This window comes from Callithrix jacchus, chromosome 8, assembly GCF_049354715.1.
Source record: "Callithrix jacchus isolate 240 chromosome 8, calJac240_pri, whole genome shotgun sequence".
NCBI lineage: Eukaryota > Metazoa > Chordata > Mammalia > Primates > Cebidae > Callithrix > Callithrix jacchus.
This window is the reverse complement of record NC_133509.1, coordinates 30,554,220-30,579,688: the sequence shown is the minus strand read 5'-3', so window position 1 is coordinate 30,579,688 and position 25,469 is coordinate 30,554,220. Positions and strand designations below refer to the sequence as shown.

General features: G+C 36.4%; 1 protein-coding gene across 6 annotated transcripts in view; it reads left to right on the top strand.

Moving 5' to 3' along the window:
• The window catches only part of TTBK2 (tau tubulin kinase 2), a 169,032-nt gene that overhangs the window by 93,277 nt on the left and 50,286 nt on the right, over window positions 1-25,469 (top strand). For 4 of the 6 annotated variants that reach the window (XM_054240542.2, XM_017976787.4, XM_054240544.2 and 1 more), the window contains 4 exons: window positions 6,652-6,792; window positions 8,619-8,723; window positions 19,927-19,992; window positions 24,699-24,791. In XM_054240542.2, coding sequence (XP_054096517.2) covers window positions 6,652-6,792; window positions 8,619-8,723; window positions 19,927-19,992; window positions 24,699-24,791 — 405 coding nt within the window. The remainder of the gene's footprint in view (window positions 1-6,651; window positions 6,793-8,618; window positions 8,724-19,926; window positions 19,993-24,698; window positions 24,792-25,469) is intronic. The other 2 variants (XM_078334051.1, XM_035262002.3) reach the window with 1 other exon arrangement.

Sequence of the window (25,469 nt, the reverse complement as noted above, 5' to 3'; positions counted from 1 at the left end):
CTGAACTGTAGTCACCCTCAGAGCTTAGAAGGCATATTTCATCTTGATCTTGCTGCCTAGATCTAGAATTCTCAGTATTTCTTTTCATCTTAAGCAAACTTTGTTTTGGGTGTCTGTTTCTTTCTTTTCTTTTTTTTTTTTTTTTTGAGACAGAGTCTTGCTCTGTCACCCAGGCTGGAGGTGCACCTCACCATTTCCAGCTAATTTTTGTATTTTTAGTAGAGATGGGGTTTCACCATGCTGGCCAGGCTGGTCTCAAAATCTTGACCTCAGGTGATCCAGTGGCCACCTTGGCCAAAAGTCCTGGAATTACAGATGTGAGCCACCACAACCAGCCTCTGAACCTTTTTAGGTAATTAATTTGGATCCTGCGTTCTCTCATTTTGGCTAGTAGTAATATAACTTTTTGTGTGACATTTTATAGTTTTCATCTGGATTTATCATACATCTCTTTTGATCCTCACTATATCCCCATGAGGAGGAGAGAACAAGTTTTATTCTTGTTTGCATGTGGAGAGGTTGAGTCTCAAGGAGGTTTGTGATTTGTCTGGTACTAAGTTACTAGATGGGTATTAAATCTTTAGGCAGTAATAGGAGAAAACTGTTCATTTTGTCTCAGGTCACTACTGACTGGAGAATTATAGAAAGCAGCGTTTTTTTCCTTTAGTCTGCAGAGTCTCTCTCAGCCTTAGCATATACTCATTTTCATTCTTGTACTTACCTAAATCTGACTTTCTTTAAATGGGAAAGCTCCTAGTACTGGGAACCTAAGAGACTGGCGTATATTAGGCAATGATGGCCTTTGTGGCCTTTGGCAAGTTCTTATGGACTTGTCTAAGAACCTTTCCATTTGAATTGCATGCTCTATTTTTTTCCTTTCATAAGAAAGTTAACCCATTTAAACTCCCATCTGTACAGTTTCTGGTTGACTTGATTTGGGACTAGTCTAAAGCTGGTATAATCGCTAGAGCATATTTTCTCTTATTTGACATATGGAAGATAACTACTGGGTCTCCTCCATGTATTCAGCTTCCCACAGATAGTCCTAATTTATTCTAAAAACTATAAATTCATTATTCGTAATTTAAGCTTGTTCTTTTTCTCCTGCTGATTTAATTACATAATATCTGCCTTAAAAATTTTTAAGGAACAAACTTATCTCTATAGTAGAAATTCTATTTGCCATTAAAATGATTTTTAAAATCTTGCAGAGCTCAAGCAGTTGTACATGTTTTTTTTTTTTTTTTTTCCTCAATTCCCCTTGCAAGACCTTGGCCAGGTCTCATCTAATATTTTGTCACCATTGAAGCTTTATATGAGCATCTTTAGTATAGCCAAAGGGTGATATATTATGATAAGTACATCAACTACAGAGGTACAGAACATGTTTTCAAGTTCTATAACCAGTACAGCTGCAGATCTAGATTGCCTAATACCTAGTACCTTTTAAAAACTTTCTATTATGGGAAAAATTAAGCATGCACAAAGTAGAGAAAAATAGTATAATTTGCACCCATCTACTCATTACCCAGCTTCAACAACTGTTTGAGGTATTTTCTCTTTCTCTTATCCCTCCCAAAATTGTAGCTAATCCAAGGCATATTTTATTTATATATACATTTTTAGGAGACCAAAACTCCTTTTTTCTCTTAAGTTAACCACAATACCTAATAATAATTCCTTAGTAATAGCATAAATATTAAACCAGTCTTCAGATTTCCTTGATTGTCCATCTCTTTAGTAACTTTTTCTTTTTTTACATTCGGTTTATTTGAATTGGGTTCCAAATAGGGTTCACACATTGCTTATCTCTTAAGCCTCTTTTAATCTATTGGCTCTCTCTCTGTGTTTTATTTTCTTGCAATTTTCTTTTTGTTGTGTTTATTGTTATTGATAAAAATAGAGGAATTTGATATGTACAAGTTACCATATTCTGGATTTTGCTGGTTTTTTTCCCTTTCGTCTTTAATATGTATTTCTGTCACCTGTATTTTCTATAAATTGATGATGATATAAGATTCCAGTTTTCTTTTACTTTGCCAGGATACTTTAGAGGTGGGTTGTATGCTTCCTGTTGCATCACATCAGGAGGCAGTATCTGGTTGTCTCCCTTTTAGTGATGTTAAGATTGGTCAGTCGGTGCAGGCATTGTCAACCTAGTCCATCCATTCTAAAGTTACCAGTGGTTTTTCTCCTAATGGTTTAATCAATCCATATGTAGTGATCATCCATTATTTTAATGGGGGTTGCAAATACAGTGTTCTATCATTTTTTTCCTTCTTTTATTAGCTAGAATTCTTTAAAAGCCCTGCATTCACTATTAGGTTGTTGTCAAGTATATTTTATATAGGAAGCTAGGACTACAACTTGAATATTTTATCAGCTTTTAGAATAATGAATTGTTTCCCTAATATAAACATATAATAAATAAATAACTATATAATAAATCTATAAATTCATGGATTTAACATGTTTGATGTCTTTCAATTATAGCAGTTTTTTTTTTTTTTTTTGAGACAGAATCTTACTCTGTAGCCCAGGCTGGAGTGCAGTGGTATGATCTTGGCTCACTGCAACTTCCACGTGGTGGGTTCAAGCAATTCTCCTACCTCAGCCTCCTGAGTAGCTGGGATTATAGGCATACACCACCATACCTGGCTAATTTTTGTATTTTTGGTAGAGATGAGGTTTCTCTATGTTGGCCAGGCTAGTCTTGAACTTTTAGCCTCAAGTGATCCACCTGCCTTGGCCTCCCAAAGTGCTGGGACTACAGGCGTTAGCCACTGTGCGTGGCCTACAGATTTTTAAATATTAAAATTGTCTCATCTTTTGCTACAAAGGCCTCCTTCAAGTTGGATCTGGATTCATTTTGTAAGGACTAGGCTGCAACAGTCTTTGATAGCATTCTTATTTTTTGGTGCAACTCTATGTACCAGGCTTATTCTGTATGTTTTATACTCCAGATCTGAAATCACCCATTCATTCATTGCTCCATTAAACCTTGGTTTCTTGTAACAGGAAATGATGTTTAGAGACCAAAGTCTAGATGATATGGGTGTCTGTTGAAATTGGGTTGGTCATTTTTAATTCTTTTCAAGTGGGTGGATTTAAGAAATACATTAAAAAAGAATGAGAAATTATGCCATGGTTCATACTGACGTTTCTAATTCAAATCTACAATGATATAATTGCTAATAACTTCTTATATTTTTATCTCTCTCCTTTTATACACTTTTTTTTTTTTTTTTTTTTTTGGTGAGACGAGGTCTTGTCCTGGCTGGAGCACAGTGGTGGCCTCTACCTCCTGGAATCAAGTGACCCTCACCTCACCTTCCTGAGTAGCTGGGACTACAAGTGTGTGCCACCATACCCAGCTAATTTTTTTTAACACTTTGTATAGATGAGGTCTCAGAATGTTGCCCAGGCTGGTCTTGAACTCCTAGGGTCAAGTGATCCTCCTGCCTTGGATTCCCAAAGTGTTGGGATTATAGATGTGAGCCACCACACCGGACCTACACTTTTTAATGTATATAGATGAAATTGTATGATTAGAATTTACATGAAAATAATTCAGTATGTGTGGGTGGGAGGGGAGAGGATATGGATGGGGAGGTGAATAGTAGATGAAACAAGATTGGTCATGAATTGATAATTTTTAATTCTGAGTGACTAGTAGATACATGAAGGTTCATTATATTATTTTGTCTCCTTTTGGGTGTGTTTCATATCTTCAATTTAGAAACTCATTTGCATTTTTATTGAGATCTTATAAATTTATAGAGAAATGAACTTCTTTTATTCATTCCACATTACTATATATTTCTTTTTCCTTTTTTAAGCAAACTGTGGTGGCTTGTGATATATTTTATTCAAAAATTTTTTATTGTTGGTTTGAAGATATATTTGAAGGTTTGTTATCTAGATAAATGTGTCATGGGTTTTTTTTGTACATAATATTATGTTACTCAGGAATTAAGCTCAGTAACCAATAGTTATCTTTTCTGCTCTCCTCCCTCCTTCCATCCTCCCCCTCCAGTAGACACTAGTATTTGATGTTTCTTCTTTGTGTTCCTAAGTTCTTGATTCTTCATTTTTTGATTGACAGTAGGATGACTGTACCATTATTTATGTGACTATTCATTTGTTGATGTCCTTATGATAGTATCCCCTAATCTGAGGAGATACTTTTTAAGGCTCCAAGTGGATGCCTAAAACCACAGATCATACTGAACCCTGGACATCTGGTAACTGATTGGGCCACTAAGTGATTAATGGGCAGGTAACAACATGTGGATATACTGGACTGAAGGGATGATTCACGTCCTGGGCCTGATGGAGCAGGATGGTGTGAGATTTCATCACACTACTCAGAATGGCCTGTAATGTAAATCTTATTAACTGTTTATTTCTGGCATTTTCCATTTAATATTTTCAGACCATGGTTCATTGTGGGTAACTGGAACCAGTGAAGTAAAACCATGGATAAAGTAAAACCATGTATAACCATAGATTGTTCACAATTTTTCTGTGTAACAAATAATAATTCATTGGTAGTATTTACTTTAAAGTATAATTTAGTGGGTACTTGCATGTTTTTACCATGTTAATAACACTTTACCCCATACTCTTATCAGTCTTGTATTTACCTCCTCTGATTTTGTGAGTTGATATGTTAGGCTTATATTTTAAAATATTTAAATCTTTTAAAGTATTACTAATGTCATAAATCAAATTTAATTGATTTCCTTTTGAAAGTTTTTGTGGTGAAAGCTGTTTACAAATAAAGTTTCAATATTATCTTAGGCATATTTTCAGCAATCAAAATTTGGGTTTTTGAAGAAAAGAACTATTGGAATACTAATAAAAGTTATTAGGTACTCTCACATGTTTATACAATTTACTGTTGTAGATGGCCACTTATTTTACATTTTCTAGGAGTGTGGGAAACAACAAATTCCTCACCATTAAAAATAATAACTAAGATAAATCCCAACTAATTTATATTATGAGAAAGCTACATTTAAAAAAGAAGGTATAAAATATGAAAGGATCCTGACTTTACTGCAATTTTTAAACTGTTAGGTTGCTTGAGGAGTACTTTGTATTTTATTTTGAATGATATTAATCTAAGAATTTATTACTTTTCAAAAGTGAATCTGTTATCTTTAAATGAAGTGATGGTATTAGTGCCATGGTACCCCTAAACATATATTATAAAATTTGGGAATAGAGAGATGGGGATATTTAAATCCCCTTGTGATCGGAGAGCCAGTCTTTTCTTTGGGAGGTAGTACTGCATGGTCTTGCTCTTTTCTGCTCTCCTTTTCAGACTACTGGTTTGTTTCCTAAGCAACAGGGAACTTTGGTGGAGCAGCACCACAAAAAAGCCTGTAAAAAGTTCTGTGAAAGAAGACTGTAAAAGAACACTTTAAAGTCAGACAGAGTTAGATTTGAAAAACAGCTTTACATTAACAGTTTAACATTATATAACCTCTTTGAGTCTCAGTTTTCTTATCTGTAAAACAGGCACAGGAACAGCTTCTATTTGGGGTACTGTGAGGCATCAATGCAGTCATTAATGGCAGAGGCTGGATGTATTCATTCCTTTTTTATACTTCTACAAGTAAATTAAATGTTTGTCATATAATGTTTGGTCATAATAACAATAGTTAGCATTTGTTGAGTACCTATTGTGTACCAGAGTATTCTAAAAACTTTATATGGCCCAGGCACCTTGGCTCACACCTGCAATTTCACCATGTCAGGAGGCCGAGATGGGAGAATCACTTGAGGCAAGGAGTTTGAGACCAGCCTGGTCAACATAGTGAGACTCCATCTCTATTTTAAAAAATTAAAAACACAAAAAAAAAGCTTTATAGAGCTCTGTGAGGTAGATATTATTAGCTTGTTTTTATGAGGAAACTGATTCAGGAAAGTTAAGTAGCTTGTATGAGAATATATATTAGGCAGTAATGAGGAATTTGTGTGTGTGTGTGTGTGTGTACATTATATATATTTGATCACATATTTTAAATAAATAGAAATTTATGTATATTAATTACACATTTGATTACATTTTGAATAATCAAGACTTTTTTCTTATGACATCAGAGATAAAGGGAAACATGAATCAGAAACATGCTAAAAAACTGGTTATTCTAAAACTTGTCTGAAACATTCATATGGTTAAGACATCTGTTGAGTGAGAGGATCACAATTTGAGTAAAATTATTGCTGTTGGCTGGGTGTGGTAGTTCACATCTGTAATCCCAGTATTTTGGGAGGCTGAGGTGGATGGATCACCTGAAGTCAGCAGTTCAAGACCAGCCTGACCAACGTGGTGAAACTCCATCTCTACTAAAAATACAAAAAGTTGCTGGGCATGGTGGCACACACCTGTAATCCCAGCTACTCAGGAGGCTGAGGCAGGAGTATCACTTGAACCTAGGAGGCAGAGGTTGTAGTGAGCTGAGATTTCGCCATTGCATTTCAGCTTAGACAACAGGAGTAAAACTCCATCTCAAAAAAAGAAACAAAAATTATTGCTGTTTTACTAAAAACCTTTTTCAATGGCAAGTGAGTGATTTCTCCGGCTTCTCTTATAACGTAGTTTTAGTACTGTATTTGAAAGTGTTTGTTTGATTTCCACAGGGTCGTAATCTGGCAGATCTTCGCCGTAGCCAGTCCCGAGGCACATTCACCATCAGTACTACTCTCCGGCTGGGTAGACAGATATTGGAGTCTATAGAAAGCATTCATTCTGTGGGATTCTTGCACCGAGACATCAAACCGGTAGGGGCCTTTTCTATCCAGAGCACAGAATGAGTTTGATACTCTTAATGTTATGATGGGACACAATAAATTACAAATGTAGCTTTGTGTATTTGCGGTGGTTAGACACAAGGTAATATTTTCATTTCTATAGTAAGACCTGGAAGCAAAAGTACAACTTACTTCTTAATTTTTTAAGTGATAATTGCAAACTACAACTTGTTTTCAGGAATTTTTCTCATACAATGAAAATAAAAAATGAGACTGGGTCAGTAATACATGCCCATAATCCCAGCTACTCAGGCGGCTAAAACAGGATGATTTCTCGAGTGCAGGAGATGGAGGCTAGAGTAAGCTATGATCCCTCCTGTGTATAGCCACTGCACTCCAGCCTGGGCAGCATAGTGAGACCCTGTCTCTTAGCTTTATGTTTGACTTTATGTGTGTTAACATTGCAAGTTACTTAGCCTTTTGCCTAAATTGGCATTATTCCCTGGTTTCTTTTATTATATATTAGTTAAAAAATTATATATGTTGCTTTCAGTTGTTCATACTGTGTTCTTGAAGTATTTGTTAAGTCAAAAGTTCTATTTATAAGAAATCATCAGCTGTGAAGGACCTTATTTTTCTCCTGAGTGCTGCTATGGAAATATAGTTGGGTTTTTATTTGCTAATCTGTTTTTCTTAGAAATAGCCATTTCCATAACTGTGAAATAGGGTTTTCTGTCCTTTTCAGTGTTTAATCAAACACTGAAACATTCATTAGGTGAAATGACCCATTTCCGACATACTGTATTTACTATAAACTTATCATATGTTGGTACAGTTGAAAAGTATAACCATCTGTTGTTACATGACTTCTAAAATTAGTTTACATGAAAATGCATCATTATTTGAGAACCATGGTGATTGGAAGAGTTTCTGTTTTTTATCAGAAAGCTCTCTAAGTAGAATAATATATATATATATATATATTTTTTTTTTTTTTTTTTTGAGACGGAGTTTCGCTCTTGTTACCCAGGCTGGAGTGCAATGGCGCAATCTTGGCTCACCGCAACCTCCGCCTCCTGGGTTCAGGCAATTCTCCTGCCTCAGCCTCCCGAGCAGCTGGGATTACAGGCACGCACCACCGTGCCCAGCTAATTTTTTGTAATTTTAGTAGAGACGGGGTTTCACCATGTTGACCAAGATGGTCTCGATCTGTTGACCTCGTGATCCACCCGCCTCGGCCTCCCAAGTGCTGGGATTACAGGCTTGAGCCACCACGCCCGGCCGAATAATATATTTTTTTTAAATGACAATTTTGGTAACAATTTTGCTTTTACCTCGACAAGTCCTCTTACTTACATACTCATGTTTGCATTTGTGGTCATTTAATATTACATTGATTTTCATTAGGGAAAGAATACAAAGTATATTTTTCTTAAGTCTGTTTTGAAATGTTTTTATAAATTGTATTTTAATTTTGGACTTAGTGAAATTCAGCTTTATGATGCTTACAGGAAATTCTTTAAAATTTCTATTTTTTTTTTAAGTAGGGGTTGGGCATTAACTTAGACTAGAATTTCAAGAACTTAGAGTTCCAAGTCTAGTTAATGTTGTCGTGTGTGTAACCTTAGTCACTTACATTTTTTTTTTGCTCACAGTTTACCTGATATTAGGCATTAATAGAACCCAAAACCAAATCATATTTTAATACCTACTAAATGTCATTGACGATAATAGTATATTTGGAACATGTGTGTTATATAGAGCTTAACTAGAAGAAGACTTAAAATGTAGGAATAGTAAAATGTAAAGACTAAGTATTATAAGAATGTGTATATTTTCCTTCCTTATTTTTCTAGTCGAACTTCGCTATGGGTCGCTTTCCTAGTACATGTAGGAAATGTTACATGCTTGATTTTGGCTTGGCTCGACAATTTACCAATTCCTGTGGTGACGTCAGACCAGTAAGATTTTTTGTATTATTATCAAATAGTTGATAATTACCCTGGTATTTATAGTATCACACTTTTAAAATAATGCTAATTATGTATCCTAATGGATATTATCTAAGAAGTGCCATATATATTTAATGATTAGATTATAGAATGACAATAAATTTTATTGTTGAAATTTGTGGCTTTAAAAAATGTACATTAGAGGGAGATTTAGATTGGTTTTATAGTAAGAACACAAGCTGACCCTTTGAGATTAGGGGTCATTTTTGCAGTATGAGACCCTTTCTACATACTATAATTCTGTTTCAGTTATTGTACTTTTCAACTCCCAATTTTCCACTTAGTTCTCTTCATTGATATTCTCTATTTGATGCAACACTGTCATCACATTTTCTTTTACTTGTTTAATCAAGCTCTCCTTTAGTTCTGAAAACATATCTATAATGTCTACTTTGAAATCTTTTTCTGTTAGATCCAATATCTGGTCACTCTCACAGGCAGTTTCTGTTGCCTATGTTTTACCCCCTATGTATGGGTCATACTTTCCTGTTTCTTTGCATGCCTCATGATTTTTTTGTTGGAAACTGGGCATTTTAGGTAATACCTTACAGCAACTCTGGGAATTGGTCTCCCCCTTCGAGTGCTTGTTATTTTTTGTTTAGTGGCTGACAGGATCATTGTAGTGAAATCTATTCCATTCTTATCCACCCCTGACAACCATAGACACGGTGTTAAGACTCTGTTGTTGCTCTTCATGGAGATGCATCTTTGGGTATGACCACAATTACTCTGTGGTGATAGTGGTACCAGTAAGGCTCACTTCTGCCCTTTCCTTGGCCACTTCTAGCTGTTGAACTTCACTAATTGCAGGCCAGTTACTTTATTTTTATAACAATATCATTGGGGCATAAATATCTGGACTAACAAATTTAATCAAATTGTGGCTTCTAAAATGGAATCGTTTCTGAAGTCAGTGATTGATCATTATTCTGATGTCAGGTCTTTCAGGTAGCTTTTCCCCCTAGTTCTCTCCTGCCCAGCTATTCTCTAGGCTGTATCTTCAGTGAATTTCCTCCCAGTTCCCTTTACCACAGCCTCTATTTGTGATAGGGCTTTTACGTTTGTTAAAAAGAAAACATTAGGCAAACAATTTAACAGAGATGAGTTGAGCAAAGAATGATTCATGAATCATGTGGCCCCCCAGAATGAAAATATGTCAGAGTGACTCTGGCACTACCACATGGTTGGATAACATGTATGAACGTAAAAAGTAAAATGAAGCCAGGCGTGGTGGCTCAAGCCTGTAATCCCAGCACTTTGGGAGGCCAAAGCGGGTGGATCATGAGGTCAAGAGATCGAGACCATCCTGGTCAACGTGGTGAAACCCCATCTCTACTAAAAATACAAAAAATTAGCTGGGCACGGTGGCGCGTGCCTGTAATCCCAGCTACTCAGGAGGCTGAGGCAGGAGAATTGCCTGAACCCAGGAGGCAGAGGTTGCAGTGAGCTGAGATCGCGCCATTGCACTCCAGCTTGGGTACCAAGAGTGAAACTCTGTCTCAAAAAAAAAAAAAAAAAAAAAAAGTAAAATGAGTACAGAAAATGTAGTGAAGTACAGAAACAGCTGGATTGGTTACAGCTGGGCATTTGCCTTATTTGAATCTGTTTTGGACAGTTGGTTGCCTGTGGTTGGTTGCAACTTGGCTATTTGTTACGAGAGTAGTTTACAGTCTACACATAAAATTAGGTTACCATCATTATGTATGGAGAAACCTCTAGGCCAGTTGTAAAACATGTACAGAGGCAGTTTTAGACCAAACTTCATTTAACAATAAAATAAGACATTGATGTCACTCTGTCAGTTTTGTAAATGGACTGATTTGGTCTGGGATTCACAAGTCTTATTTAGTCTCAGCTTCTGTCTGTTTTGGGGTCTGTCTGCTTCTTTAAAGTTTGGTTTGATGAAATAAATAATAAATAGAAAATAAAAAATAAATTAAAAAATGTAAAAATAAAAGTATGAAATTAATTTCATACCTTTTGGATTATGATTGAAATAATTTTCTCATATTGTTCTAATGTAAAATCAAAAGTTGGCTTTGTAGATTTGTTTCATATGCACAATTTTTTATTTATTGCCAGGAAACTTGAATTGGTTGTTTGGATTGTCTGGGTATACCATCATGTTATCTACAGAAATCTATATTTTGATTTTGTTTATTTTGTCTTGCTATATGTATATTCCAGAAGACTATAAAAACATATTAAGAAATCAGGGAAGAATAATCAAACATCGCTGGCCTCCATCTAGGTTAAGAAATGGCATATTTCTACCTTAGAAACATGCTGTGCGTCCTTTCCTGATCATAGCCCTTTTTCTTCTTCAAGCAGCACTGATGATAGCAGTGTTTTGTATCCGTACTGTTTTATATGGTAACCACTAGCTACATGTAGCTATAGAGCACTTGGATTGTTGCCAGAGCAAATAAGGAACTGAATTTTATTTTATGTTTTGAGATGGAGTCTCACTCTGTCACCCCAGCTGGAGTGCAGTAGCGCCATCTTGACTCACTGCAACCTTTGCCTCCCAGGTTCAAGCAATTCTCCTGCCTCAGCCTCCCAAGTAGCTGGGAATACAGGCGCCTGCCACCATACCTGGCTAATTTCTTTTTGTGTTTTTCGTAGAGACAGGGTTTCACAATGTTAGCCAGACTGGTCTTGAACTCCTGATCTCAAGGGATCCACCTTCTTTGGCCTCCTGAAGTGCTGGGATTATAGGCATGAGCCATCGCACCTGGCCCAGGAACTGATTTATAAATTTCATTTAATTTTAAGTGGCTATCATATTAGCCAGTACAGTCCGTGACATAACCTTCGTTCTATATTTTGCTTTAACTGGTTTCTTTCTTTTCTTTCTTCTCTTTTCTGCAGATCTTGAGGGTACTTGTTTGGGAGTTAGGGAGCAGATGCAGATAGCTACCATGACAGGCCTTCATGTTTAGTTTATAAATGTAACCCAATCTATTTTTAATTTTTATCGAGTCCCTCTCTCCCTCTATTCCTCTCATATTTCCCTCTGCTTTTTAAATTTATTATGCTTATTATTTAAAGAGACAGGATCTTGCTCTGTTTTACAGGTGGGAGTGCAATGGTGCAATCAAAACTCATTGTAGCCTCAAACACCTGGGCTCAGGTGATCTTCCTGCCTCAGTTTCCCAGAGTTCTGGAATTACAGGTGTGAGCTGCCACACCTGGCCTCCTCTGCTTTTTAAATTATTTTATTTTTATTTTTTTGAGATGGAGTCTTGCCCTGTCACCCAGGCTGGAGTGCAATGGTGCAATCTCGTTTCACTGCAACCTTCGCCTTCCAGGTTCAAGTGATTCTCCTGCCTCAGCCTCCTGAGTAGCCAGGACTACAGGCATGTGCCACCATGCCTGGCTAATTTTTGTATTGTTAGTAGAGATGGGGTTTCACCATCTTGGCCAGGCTGGTCTCAAACTCCTGACCGCAGGTGATCTGCCCTCCTCAGCCTCCCAGGGTGCTGGGATTACAGGTGTGAGCCACCAGGCCTTTCCTCCCTCTACTTTTTTTTTAAAAGACAATTTTATTTATATGCACTACACCTTTAACGCTTATCATTTTCCTTAAAATGTCTACAGATAACCAATACTGGTTTTTTTGTTTGCTTGTTTTTTTGTTTTCCGCCCTGATTTGGTGTATATTGTCCTTTTATTATATTTAACTTCTGTTTTGGGTTTGGGGGTACATGTGCAAGTTTGTCATATAGATAAACTTGTGCTATGGGGGTTGGTTATATAGATTATTTCGTCACTCAGGTACTAAGTCTAGTACCCAATAGTTATCTTTTCTGCCCCTTTCCTTCCTCCCACCCTCCACCCTCAAGTGGGCTCTGGTGTCCATTGTTGCCTTTGTGTCTGTGAGTTCTCATCATAACAAATACTGTTTTATTATCACAGTAATTACTGTATTGGCTGATCAATATGTAATAGTAGTTGGTCTGTTAATTGAAAAGATTCGTTAAAGATAAGCAATCATGACATATTACTTTAAGCATTTTTTAATATTTTTCTTTGTTTTGTATGTCTTGTCGTTTTCAAATAGTTAAGACTCATAAGAAGTTACAAAAATGGTACAGTTACAATGTACCTTCATCCAGCTTCCCACAATAATATACCTTACATAATCATAGTACATTGTCAAAACTGGGAAATAGATGTTGGTATGATATTATTAACTCAAGTACAGAGTTTGATTTTACTAGGTTCAACCTGCATGTTTTTGTGGGGGTGGAGTGGTATATGAAATATTATTACATGTATAGATTCATGTGATAAATTCATATAACCAACTTCTGTAGTTTGAATATTTGTCCTAACCAAATCTCATGTTGAAATTTGATTCCCGGCTGGGTGTGGTGGCTCACGTCTGTAATGCCAGCATTTTGGGAGGCTGAGGCAGGCAGATCACAAGGTCAGGAGTTCGAGACCAGCCTGACCAATCTGGTGAAACCCTGTCTCTACTAAAAATACAAAAATTTGCCAGGCCTGGTAGCATGCACCTTTAATCCCAGCTACTCAGGAGGCTGATTGCTTGATCCTGGGAGGTGGAGGTTGCAGTGAGCTGAGATCACGCCACTGCACTCCAGCCTGAGCAGCAGAATAAGACTTTGTCTCAAAAAAAAGAAAGAAAAGAAAAATAAATTTGATTCTCAATGCTGGAAGTGAGGCCTAATGGCCAGTGTTTGGGTCATGGTATAGATCACTCGTGAATGAATCACTCCTCTCCCTTGGGAGTTGGGGGGTCACGAGTTATAAGTTTTTTCATTTTTATGAGAGCTGGTTGTTAAAAAGAGCCTGCCCCTTCGCTCACCTTCTTGCTTCCTTTCTTACCACATGTCCTCTGCACATGCCTTCTCTGATTTGCCTTCTACCATGAGTGGAAGTAGCCTGAAGCCCTCGCTAGAAGCAGATGCTGAACCATGTTTCTTGTACCCCCTGCATGCAGAACTGTGAACCAAATAGACCTCTTTTCTTTATAAATTTTCAGCCTCAGATATTCCTTTATAGCAGGGATGTCCAATCTTTTGGCTTCCCTGGGCCACATTGGAAGAAGAATTGTCTTGGGCCACACGTAAAATATACTAACAATAGCTGATGAGCTTAAAAAAAAAAAATCACAAAAAAGAATGTTTTTGGAAAGTTTACGAAATCGTATTGGGTTGTTGTATTCAAAGCCATCCTGGGCCACATATTGAGCAAGCTTGTTTTATAGCAGCACAAATGGACTAAGACATCAACAACATAATCTAGATACAAAACTATTCTATCCCCATGAAGGAACTTCCTCAAAACATAAATGTATATTTATTTACCAATCTTGTGGTGTAGGACCATCAGTCAGAGGCATTACAGAGGGAATGATGGAGTGTATCTGTTACTCCAGTGTGTTGTTTATGAAGCTGGTTTTGAGAGCCTCTATTCTTTATCACCTTTAAGATGTATTAGTTACATTAAGTTGGGTTGTGAGGAACAAAGAAGTCCTAAACTAAATATATTACAATACTTTGATTCATAATTTCAGAGTTGAACTTCTATTTACCTGATGATTTGAATCTGCCCGTTCATTTTTTGTATGTGTCCTGCATTTAAGGCATTTCTCAGTTTCTCGTCTGGCGTCTCACACTGGCTCTTTGTGTCGAAACTCTTGGAGTGACATGTTTTCTCCTGTTGCTTACTTCCTAACCATTCACCTGAAACTTCCGGTGCCTAGGACTGTAATAACCTACATAAGAAAAAATGTCAAAGTCTTTATTCTCAGTATTTCAGAATTTCAGCTGAATTAAGATATTTTCTTAATTCCGTTGGGAGTTCTATTACATAGTTCTCCTTGCATTTTTTTCCCTGATCCTTTCCCTTTTGTTAGCAATAGGCCAGGGCTCATTCCTAGAGTCATTCTCTTCTTTCTTGATTTATTCTCCTAGGAGTTCATCCTGTCTGTAACATACATTCCCTCCTTTACATTCACACTCTTTCTGCCCTTGTACTAGTTTTGTTGTTTCTTGTTTTAATTGTTAAAATAGTTTCCTCTGTCTTCTCCTTTTAGTCTGTTAACACTTCCACCAGAGTCAGCATCTATCCAGAGCATTTTCTCAATCATGTTACTTTCCAACCTAAAAATATTTGATGAATTCCAATTATTTACATGTTATAAACCAAATTAAAGAAGACCTTAATTTGACCTTTTTTGTTGTTGTTATTCTGTTTTTTTATTTTTATTTTTATTTTTAGTAGAGACGGGGTTTTACCATGTTGGCCAGGATGGTCTCGATCTCTTGACCTCGTGATCCGCCTATCTTGACCTCCCATAGTGCTGGGATTACAGGCGTGAGCTACCGCGCCCGGCCTAAATTTTACATTTAAGTCCTTCCTTAATCTGACTTCAACCTGCTTTTCTGTTATTTTCTCTCACAGTCTGCTACAGTATACCAGTTATTTTTCTCTAACACCAACAGTACTTTCCTACCTCTTTGCATTGTTCACCATTTTCTTTTTACCTAAAATGCATCTCATTTTTCCTATTGTAATTCTGTTAGTCTTTCAGTTTATTTTTTCTCTTTTGTTTTCATTTGAATATTTAGGTATCAAATAAAATATGCTCATAGATTGTTAAAATGCTCATAGATTGTTAAATACTCTCACTTTTTACTTTATTTTTTTTCAAAATACTTTAAATATAAATTTTGAATAGATAATATATTCATGTGATGCAAAAATTAAACAATTAAAAATGAATCAAAACTAAACACTTCTGCTCTTTGAAAGACACTGTTAAGCAAATGAAAAGACAAGACACAGATGAGGAAAAATATTTGCAGAATGCACATCTAATAAAACATTTATATCCAGGATCTGTAAATAATTCATACAACTCAATAAAAAGAAAACAACACAATAAAATGGGCTAAAGATTTGAATAGACATTTTATCAAAGAAGAGATACAAATGGCAAATAAGCATATTAAGAGATGGTAAATGTCATTAGTTATTAGGGAAATGCAAATTAAAACCCTGGCAAGATACCACTACGTATCAATTAGAATGGTTAAAACAAAAACCATACAATACTAAGTGCTGATCAGGGACCGAAATCATTGGTTGTCAGAGACTAGGGGTGGGAGGGATTGACTCAAAGGAGCATTAAGGAAACTTCTTGGAGTGATGGAAATATTTGATATCTTAATTGTGGTGGTAGTTACATGACTTTATATCTTAGTCAAAACTTAGAGTTTTGAGAGTGTATACGTAAAGTGTGAATTTTACAGTAAGTAAATTATACCTCACTAATTAAAAGTTAAGTAAATTAAACCTGACTTGAAAAGAAATTAAAAAGTAAACAGTGAAATCTCCATTTCACCTCTGCCTATTCCAAATTTACTCAATTCTTGTACTGTCTCTGATTCTTACCCCTACTCCCTACATTCATCTTTAGGTGGCTATACTGTTATTAGCTTCTTAATGTGTTCTTCCAGAATTTCTTTATTCACACACAATAAATACAAATGAACATTCTTATTTTTCCCTTTTTGATTCAAAATCTAGCATGATATACATTTTATACTGTTATTTTTTTCCCTTGACAGTGTATCCAGATGATCTTTCCATGTTGGTGTATAGAACTTCCTCTTTATTTTTTTCTTTTAGATAGGATCTTGCTTTGTCACCCAAGCTGGAGTGGAGTGGCACAATTGAAGCTCACTACACCCATGGCTCAGTGGTCCTCCTACTGCATCCTCCCAAGTAGCTGGGGCTATAGATGTGTGCCACCATGCCCAGCTAATTGTTTTTTTTTTTTAAGAGATAGGGTCTCACTATGTTGCCCAGGCTGGTCTTGATCTCCTAACCTCAAGTGATCCTCCTGCCTTAGCCTCCCAAAGTTCTGGAATTATAGGCATGAACTACTATGCCTGGTCCCTCTTTTTTTTTTTTTTTTTTTTTGGCAGCTTCAAAGCGTATTCCATTATTTGGGCATTCTATAGTTTATTTAATCAATGTCTCCTATTGGCAGATATTTAGGTTGCACTAATCTTTTGCTATCACAAACACTGATGGTAGTGAATGACTTTGTACATCCACTATTTTTGTACAAATACAAGTATATCTGTGAGATAAATTTCCAGAAGTGAAATTGTGGGACAAAGTGAATATATGTATTTACAATTTTGATAAATATTGCCAAAGTGCCATCAATTGAGGAAGTTTCAAGAGATTATTTGTTTCAAGACCCTGTAAAGTGCTGCCTATTCTTAAGACTTGTCCTTCTTCCCTCCTACTACATGGAACTAATCCTTACCACTCCTGAGTGTTTATATCTCATTGTGCTTCACTAATGGTATTCATCATTATCTGCTTTAAATTGGAATAATTTGCATATGTGGTAGTTTTTCCTCTGTTGGGTTTGAGTTGTCTTTACTACATTTAATAAGGTAATTGAATTTCCTTGATCTGATATTATTTCCTTTTTTTATTATTAGAATTAGATATGCAAACATATTATTTATTTGACTACTTATGTCAAGATTTCTCTAAACAGTGGATTTCTCTTTACCTCTATTTCAGCCTTTCCGTGGCAGAAGTAAGGTCAGAGCCAGGCCATGGAAACTCTTAAGTAGAAAGAGTCTCTTGGGCTTGTCTTGGCTAGAATCCATCAGGGAGAAGCCTAGATGCCCAATCAACCGTGGACTAGGTTGCAGAATGTGATAATAAGTCTGGAGATTTTCATTCTGACAGTTACTAGAATGAAAATAATTGGGCAAAATTACATAACACAAAAAAAATTTATGTTAGCTGAAGGCTCTTGTCAGTTAATGAATAAAAGTATAACCTCTGAAATGTCATTTACCAAAAAAGATTCAGAGTAGACTTTCATATATTTTCTTAGACATTGTCTTCTAAAAAGAGAACTCTAAGCTTAGTTCCATCAACCAAATTGAGAATATTAGGTATTCCTGTTAATCATGATGTCTTAGGAAAATATTGAGATCCATCCACTGACTGTAATTGTCAATGAAAATAACGGGGAGTTTTTAAAGATTGCAGGAACTTTTGATTATTGAGACTTGCCATTAAATAGAGACTATTTTAGAATAGTTGTCTTAAATATAAAACAAAAGTAAAGGGAAAAAGTATTTAGTAAAGGAAGAAGTGAAATGGCTAACTTGATTAAACACAGATCACCCAAATGAGCCAATGGAGGAAGAACACATAGATTGTTTATGTTATGCAATAACATATGACTAAATGATTCTGGTAAGGATTTTAAAAAATAAGACTTAATGCCATCTTTTCTGACTACAAAAGTAATACATGTTAATTGAGGAAAGTTTGAAATTACTTAAGAAAAAAAAATAAAAGTTATACTAATGGAAAGTTTGGCTATGATCATTTTCAAGTTTGTCAGTTTTCATATTGAGCTACAGTGCCACCCACGAATCATCAGGATACAGACTTGATTCTTGTGGAGCAGTAGAACAGAGACAATGTCGACAGACCTTAGTTGATGTCTGGTTTTATTATTTACTGATTTTTGTATCTTTAGACAAGTTACATACCTCTCAGAGCCTGTATCTATGTTTGTAAAATGAACAAGACAAAGACCTTGCCCACAAGGGGTTAAATTCCATGGACTAAAAGAAGACAGGTAATAAACAAATTAAAATAGATTAACCCTATGTGGTGGCGTACTCCAGTAGTACCAGCTACTTGGGAGGCTGAGGCAGGAGGATCACTTTAGCCCAGGAACTTGAGGCTACTGTGAACTATGATTATACCACTGCATTCCAGCCCGGGCCACAGAGCGACCTCATCTCCTAAAAAAAAAAAAAAAAGTCTAAACAAATGGGCAATAAACAGAATAAGAATATAAATAAAATTGGCTGGGCACAGTGGCTTACACCTGTAATCTCAGCACTTTGGGAGGCTGAGGGGGGCGGATCACGAGGCCAGGAGTTCAAAACCAGCCTGGACAGTATGGTCCTGTCTCTACTAATAATACAAAAATTAGTGGTGTAGTGATGCATGCTTGTAATCCCAGCTACTCAGGAGGCTGAGGCAGAAGAATAGCTTGAACCCGGGAGGTGGAGTTGCAGTGAGCTGAGATTGCATGACTGCACTCCAGCCTGGGCAACGGAGCAAGACCCCATCTCAAAAAAAGAAAAAAAGAATATAAATAAAATTGATTTAGGTGTAGTAAAGAAAGGTGTTATAAGAAAGAAATAAAGCAGAGTAAAAGAGTAGAGTGGAACTACAGATGGGGGGAGTAGTATTTTAGATTACAGTGATTAAGGAAAGTTTTTTTGAGGAAATGACATTTGAGCAGAAGCCTTAAAATGGAGTAGAAGAGCCAGCCACTGGAGGGATTCAAGGAGCTGGCATTCCAACTAGAGAAAATAGTGTTCACTGTGTTGAGCTAAACAAAAATTAGTCATAAAAGAAATCATGGTAAATCCACTGTGGAAGAAGACAAATGCCAGATTATGAAAAGTCTCATAGGCTAAGTAAAGAGCTTGGATTTTATTCTAAGTTGAGTTCTTCGAGGACTCGTATTGGACAAGGATCATATATTTTCATGTTGGTGTTATTTCTAGTATGTGGCACGTACTAATTTCCCAATAACTTGAATTTTTAATACATGAATTATATATGAAGGTAGGGTACAAGTTGCCACCACCTTTAAATTGAGTTCGAATGAAATAGCCAAGATATGAAGAGCTTGGTATCTTAGTTTGCTTAGTGATTCCTTACCAACTATATGTTTTATTTGAATACAGAACCTGAATATTAATGTATATACTAAGATGCTTTTCATGATTATGGGTATTTGAAAGCATTTAATGTTTTCTAATATACAGAGTTGTATAGATGTCATAAATGCCTCTGTATTTTAAAATATAGGTAGGAAAAAACTAGGCTGAAAATTAAAATTTATCAGTTTTTTTTTAAGGTGTGATTTAGAGATATTCTCTCTAGTTTCTTCATAGTTAAAAGTAATTTCATAGTTAAAAGTTAGAAATTATATAGTGTTTTATTGTGACAATAAAGGACATGTTTCTTCCATTTACTTCATCGGTTCAAGTGTGCTGAATGTATTACTATTTGAAGCTCATTTATTATTCTTTGCATGGCTGTGTTGTAGCCTCGAGCTGTGGCAGGGTTTCGAGGGACAGTTCGTTATGCATCAGTCAACGCTCATCGGAACAGGGTAGGTATCTGAACTAGAGTCATATATGTATAAGTATGCCAGTACCTTAAATCAGATTGACTTCTTTATAAAGTAAAAAGATGTGGAAAGTGCTTGAGAGTTGAGGATCTCTTTAATAGCTACAAAGTTACTTGGAATGTTTGTTCTAATTCATTCTTGTGTGGCATCGGTGGTAAAGGAGTTGGTAATATGAATGTACAGTAAAGTGTATAGTGGATAACAGATACATGCAGCTGCTTGGAAAATAAAATTAGATTTGTCAGAAAAGACAGTAGCTGAGTATATTTCTGTGGGGAATCTGTGTCCTTAATGAGATACAAGTATTAACAAATTTAATTTAGAACTTTGGGAGGCTGAGGTGGGCGGATCATGAGGTCAGGAGTTCAAGACCAGCCTGACCAACATGGTGAAACCCTGCCTCTACTAAAAATACAAAAATTAGCTGGGCGTGGTGGCGCGTGCCTATAGTCCCAGCTGCTCAGGAGGCTGGGGCAGGAAAATCGCTTGAACCCAGGAAGTGGAAGTTGTGGTGAGCTGAGATTACGCCACTGCACTCCAGCCTGGGTAACAGACCGAGACTCCCTCTAAAAAAATAAAATAAAATATATATATATGACATTGAACATCTGTGTACTATTTCCAGAAATTATTTGGGAATATAATACTATCAATACCTAATGAAATGTGGGACTCAACGTTTTATCTGTAATATGTATCTAATCTTTGATATCCCTCTTCCCACCAAATCTTTTGTTTTCATGAAGAGTTCAAGTACAGTTTTACAGTTTTCATTTTAATAAATTATCCTTTTCCTCTTCAGTTAAATTTTAAAAATCTCTCCCCTCACCCCTTACTTTGGTCCTTTTGTTCTGTGCCAACTTTCTCTCCCTCATCCTGAACTTTAATTATGAGCAGAAAAAAATGGGCATTTTTATGGATAATCAATCCTTTAACCTGTTTGCATGGAGTTCAGAAATTTAACAAGTGATTCCTTGATAGAATAGGGTAAAAGTATTTTTTTTTTTTGAGACGGAGTTTCGCTCTTGTTACCCAGGCTGGGGTGCAATGACGCGATCTTGGCTCACCGCAACCTCCGCCTCCTGGGTTCAGGCAATTCCCCTGCCTCAGCCTCCTGAGTAGCTGGGATTACAGGCACACGCCACCATGCCCAGCTAATTTTTTGTATATTTTTAGTAGAGACGGGGTTTCACCATGTTGACCAGGATGGTCTCTATCTGTTGACCCCGTGATCCACCCGCCTTGGCCTCCCAAAGTGCTGGGATTATAGGCTTGAGCCACCGTGCCCGGCCCGGGTAAAAATATTTTTTCTTGATACTTTTCTTTCCTTGTTCCTGTTCTGATAAGCCAAAATTGCTTTAATGAGAACTTGACCAATATATAATAGGAAGAGTAAGTATACTGTGGTCTTACATAGTATGCTCCAATTAATCTGGTTTCTTATGGCATGATTATAAATTGAAAATAGTAAAGTTGTTTTTCTCAGTGTGTAGCACCCTGGCAAGCATTTAAACCTATTTGGTTTGATTCAGTGTTGCTTTCCTTTATGATACCTGGTTATTTTCTTTGCCTTGAAAAGAAGTTTTCTTCTTTTCCTGATAGAGTCTTATAAAAGTTTAGAAATACTAGGTTTTTCAAATAATTTTATTAAAGAATTATGTCAACATTGGAATCTGTGAAAATGTATTATTTTTAAGATGAGCATAAGTATTTTCAGAGATCATAATAGCTATATAAGCATTTTCAATATAGCGAACAGAAAGAGAGTATATGCTTTTATTGTTTTAATTTACAAAGCGGAGATTTCTTCTAAAAGCCTTTCCAGTGTAGAGTGCTCTAACAGTTACTTTTATAACTTGGTTATTTGTTACTCATCTAACCTTTTGGAGGAATTTTATAGTATATAGAAGTGGTTCTTAATCCTCTTTTCTGCTCCCAGCACACCTGATGGGTAGAATGCTTTTACACAGCAACATAGTTCACAGTGATTGTTAGGTTATGAGGTGATGCAGGAGTGCAACTCTTGGAACCTCATTGCTTGTCTAATCTTAAAAGGATTCCCAGATAATTCTAACATGCTTCTTTTTTTCCATATTCTGCAACCCTGATTTGATAATATCTAAAAATAACACACTCCATTTCTCTTTTTCTGGCTTCTTAAACTTTATTTTTTAGAGAGCAGGTTCTTGTTCTGTTGCCCAGGCTGGAGTAAAGAGGCAGGATCTTAGCTTACTATAGGATCTTACCTTGAACTCCTGGGCTCAAGTGATCTTCCTGCTTCAGCCTTCTGAGTAGCTAGGACCACAGGTGCATACCACCATACCTGGCTATTTTTTTAATTTTCTGTATTGACAGGCTTGCTACATTGCCCAGACTAGTCTTGAACTCCTGGCCTCAAGGAGTCTTCTAGCCCCGCAAAGTGCAAGGATTACAGGTGTGAGCCTCCATGCCTTGCTAAATCTTAAACTTTTAACATAAATAATTCTTAATACAAAGAATTTTAAAAACACTTGAACCCTGTCATGCTGCCTTATTGCTGTTTTATATTTTAATCTTATTAATATTTACGTCAGTACTTTGAAAAAATTGCTTTCTTCTGCTCCTTGGGTCACTGTTGAGAAAATCTTTGTTCCTTTATTTGTGTTACTTTGTATTTAATTTGTCTTTAAAAAAAAAATTTTTTTTTTTTGAGATGGAGTCTTGCTTTGTTGCCAGGCTAGAGTGCAGTGGTGCAATCTCGGCTTACTGCTACCTCCGCCTCCTGGGTTCAAGCGATTCTTCCGCCTCAGCCTCCCGAGTAGCTGGGACTACAGGCGCGAGCCACCACACCCGGCTAATTTTTGTATTTTTAGTAAAAACGGGGTTTCATCATGGCGAGGATGGTCTCGATCTCTTGACCTTGTGATCCGCCCGCCTCAGCCTCCCAAAGTGCTGGGATTATAGGCGTGAGCCACCGCGCCCGGCCTAAAATTTTATTTTATTTTTTGAGAGAGTCTTGCTCAGTTGCCGAGGCTGGAGTATACTGGCATTATCTCAGTTCACTGCAGCCTCAACCTCCTGGCTCAAGCAATCCTCCCACCTCAGCCTCCTGAGTAACTGGGACCACGGGCATGCGCCACCACACCTGGATAATTTTTGTATTTTTTTTGTAGAGATAGGGCTTTACAATGTTACCCAGGCTAGTCTTGAACTCCTGAGCTAAAGCAATTCACCTGTCTCAGCTTCCCAAAATGCTGGGATTACAGGCATGAGCCACCGTGCCTAGCCAATTTGTCCTTTTTATTTTAATACTTTTGGTGTCTTCTCTGTTTTGGAGTCCTATGTTCAAATATGCCTAGGTGTGGATTTTTAAATATTTATCTGTTTGGGATTTGATGTATTTCCTAATTGAAATGTTCATGTCTTTCCTCGATTCTGGAAGATTCTTATATTCCCCTTTTCCCTTTCTCTTTATATCCTTTTTCCCAGAGGGCCAAATTGATGTATTAGACTTTCTTAGATTTTCTTATTTCTCATTTTCTTATTTACCAGATTTTCTAATTATTTGTGTCTCTGTGCTGCATTCTAGATAATTTCTTCAGATCTGTTTTCCAAGTTGATTTTTGTCTGCAGTGTTTCATGAGCTTTTAATTTCTATGATTGTGCTTTTTATTTCTAGATGTTCTTTTTAGTCATTTTTCAAATCTGGTTGGGTTTTGGTTCATTTTTATTGAATATAGTTATTTTTCACTGACTTTGACTCCATTTTTTTAACATTTTAAATATTCTTACTTCGTATCTTATAATTCTATTTCTGAAATCCTTGGATACTTTTTTCTGCTCTTTGTAGCTTCTTTTGACATTAATTTATTAACATGTTTTATAAATTTGAATAATGAACATATGTTTGGTGAGGCTTTTACTATAGTACTTCTATGAGGTCTGAATTTAGGGATGTATTTATCCTGAGAGGATAAATTTAATTCTGTCATTCCAGCAGGGCATGATTACTCAGAAGCCAATTTCAAGTTAATTTCTGGGCTTGGTTTTTCACGCCACGCAAGTACATATTTAACCCCCAACTCTAAATGAGGGGCAGGCCTATGGTAACAGACTCTCAGGGCAATTTTTTAAAAACCCATTTTTTTTTCTTTGATAGCAGTTAACTTTTACAGAAAACAATTATTACAGTATATACCAAATACTACACCAAGGATGTAACCCTTTTAGGGTCCTAGCTTTATGGTGGAGGTGGGGTATATCTCGGTTACAACTCCTGTCCTATATAGGCACAATGCCTTTACTCCTGTCCCCTTCCTGGTTGATAAACTCATGACAGATTCCTCCAGAGCAGCCAAAACTTCAGCATCATCTTGCTTCCCTTATTTCCACCTTTTAAAAAAATAGCTTTTAAGAGTTCTCTTTCTTCTAAATGAATACATTAACTAATGGACTGTTATGTCATTGCTAGCATTTCTATGTTTTGAGGTGTTCTTTACTTCAAAAGGTTTTTCAGTTCATATATTCTGCCAAATAGATTGCTATGTAGCTATGTAAATTTATAGATATATTTACCATATAATTTTTTTGAGAAATAAGTTTACATTTTTCACCTAATAAGGTAAGCAAAATGGTTAGGTCTTGACCAATGTAATGTACTCACAAATGATAGTAATGTAATGTGACTGACTTCTGTTTTCTTTATGAAGGAAATGGGAAGACATGATGACCTTTGGTCCTTATTCTACATGTTGGTGGAATTTGTGGTTGGTCAGCTGCCTTGGAGAAAAATAAAGGACAAGGTAATTTTGGGAATGGGGATGTCAATTTTGTTGGAAGAAATAAAAATTTCTCCTGAATAAACATTTTGTTGAAAATATACTCATATATAAGACTTAAAATCTACAAGGACTTTTGCTATATCCCAGTATGTATATTTTTATCTCCGAGCTGACATTAGAGATCAAATTAATGTTATGACATTTTCTGTGTACATAGAGAATGGATACTAATTGCTTCTGACTAATTTAAAGCCCTCCATCTTAACTTTAAATTTCATTAGTTCTCTCCTTTGTTTTTATAAGTCAAGTAAGCTTTTAGTTTTTGGTTGTCACATTATATTGTTTGATTTAGAAAGCTGTAAACACATGTGTTGATAAAGAAAAATAGATCAGATCAGATTTAAGATAAATTATTTTGAGGTGGGTGCAATGGCTTACATCTATAATCCCAGCACCTTGGGAGGCTGAGGCAAGAGGATCAATTGAGTCCAAAAATTTGAGTCCAGGCTGGATAACATAGCAAGACCCCCATCTTTACAAAAGATTTTTAAAAATTACCTGGATATGGTGGCATGTGCCTCTAGTCCCAGCTACTTGGGAAGCTGAGGCAGGCGGATCACTTGAGTCTCAAAGGTGGAGGCTGCAGTGAGTTGTGATCGTGCCACTGCACTTCAGCCTGGGCAACAGAATGAGACCCTG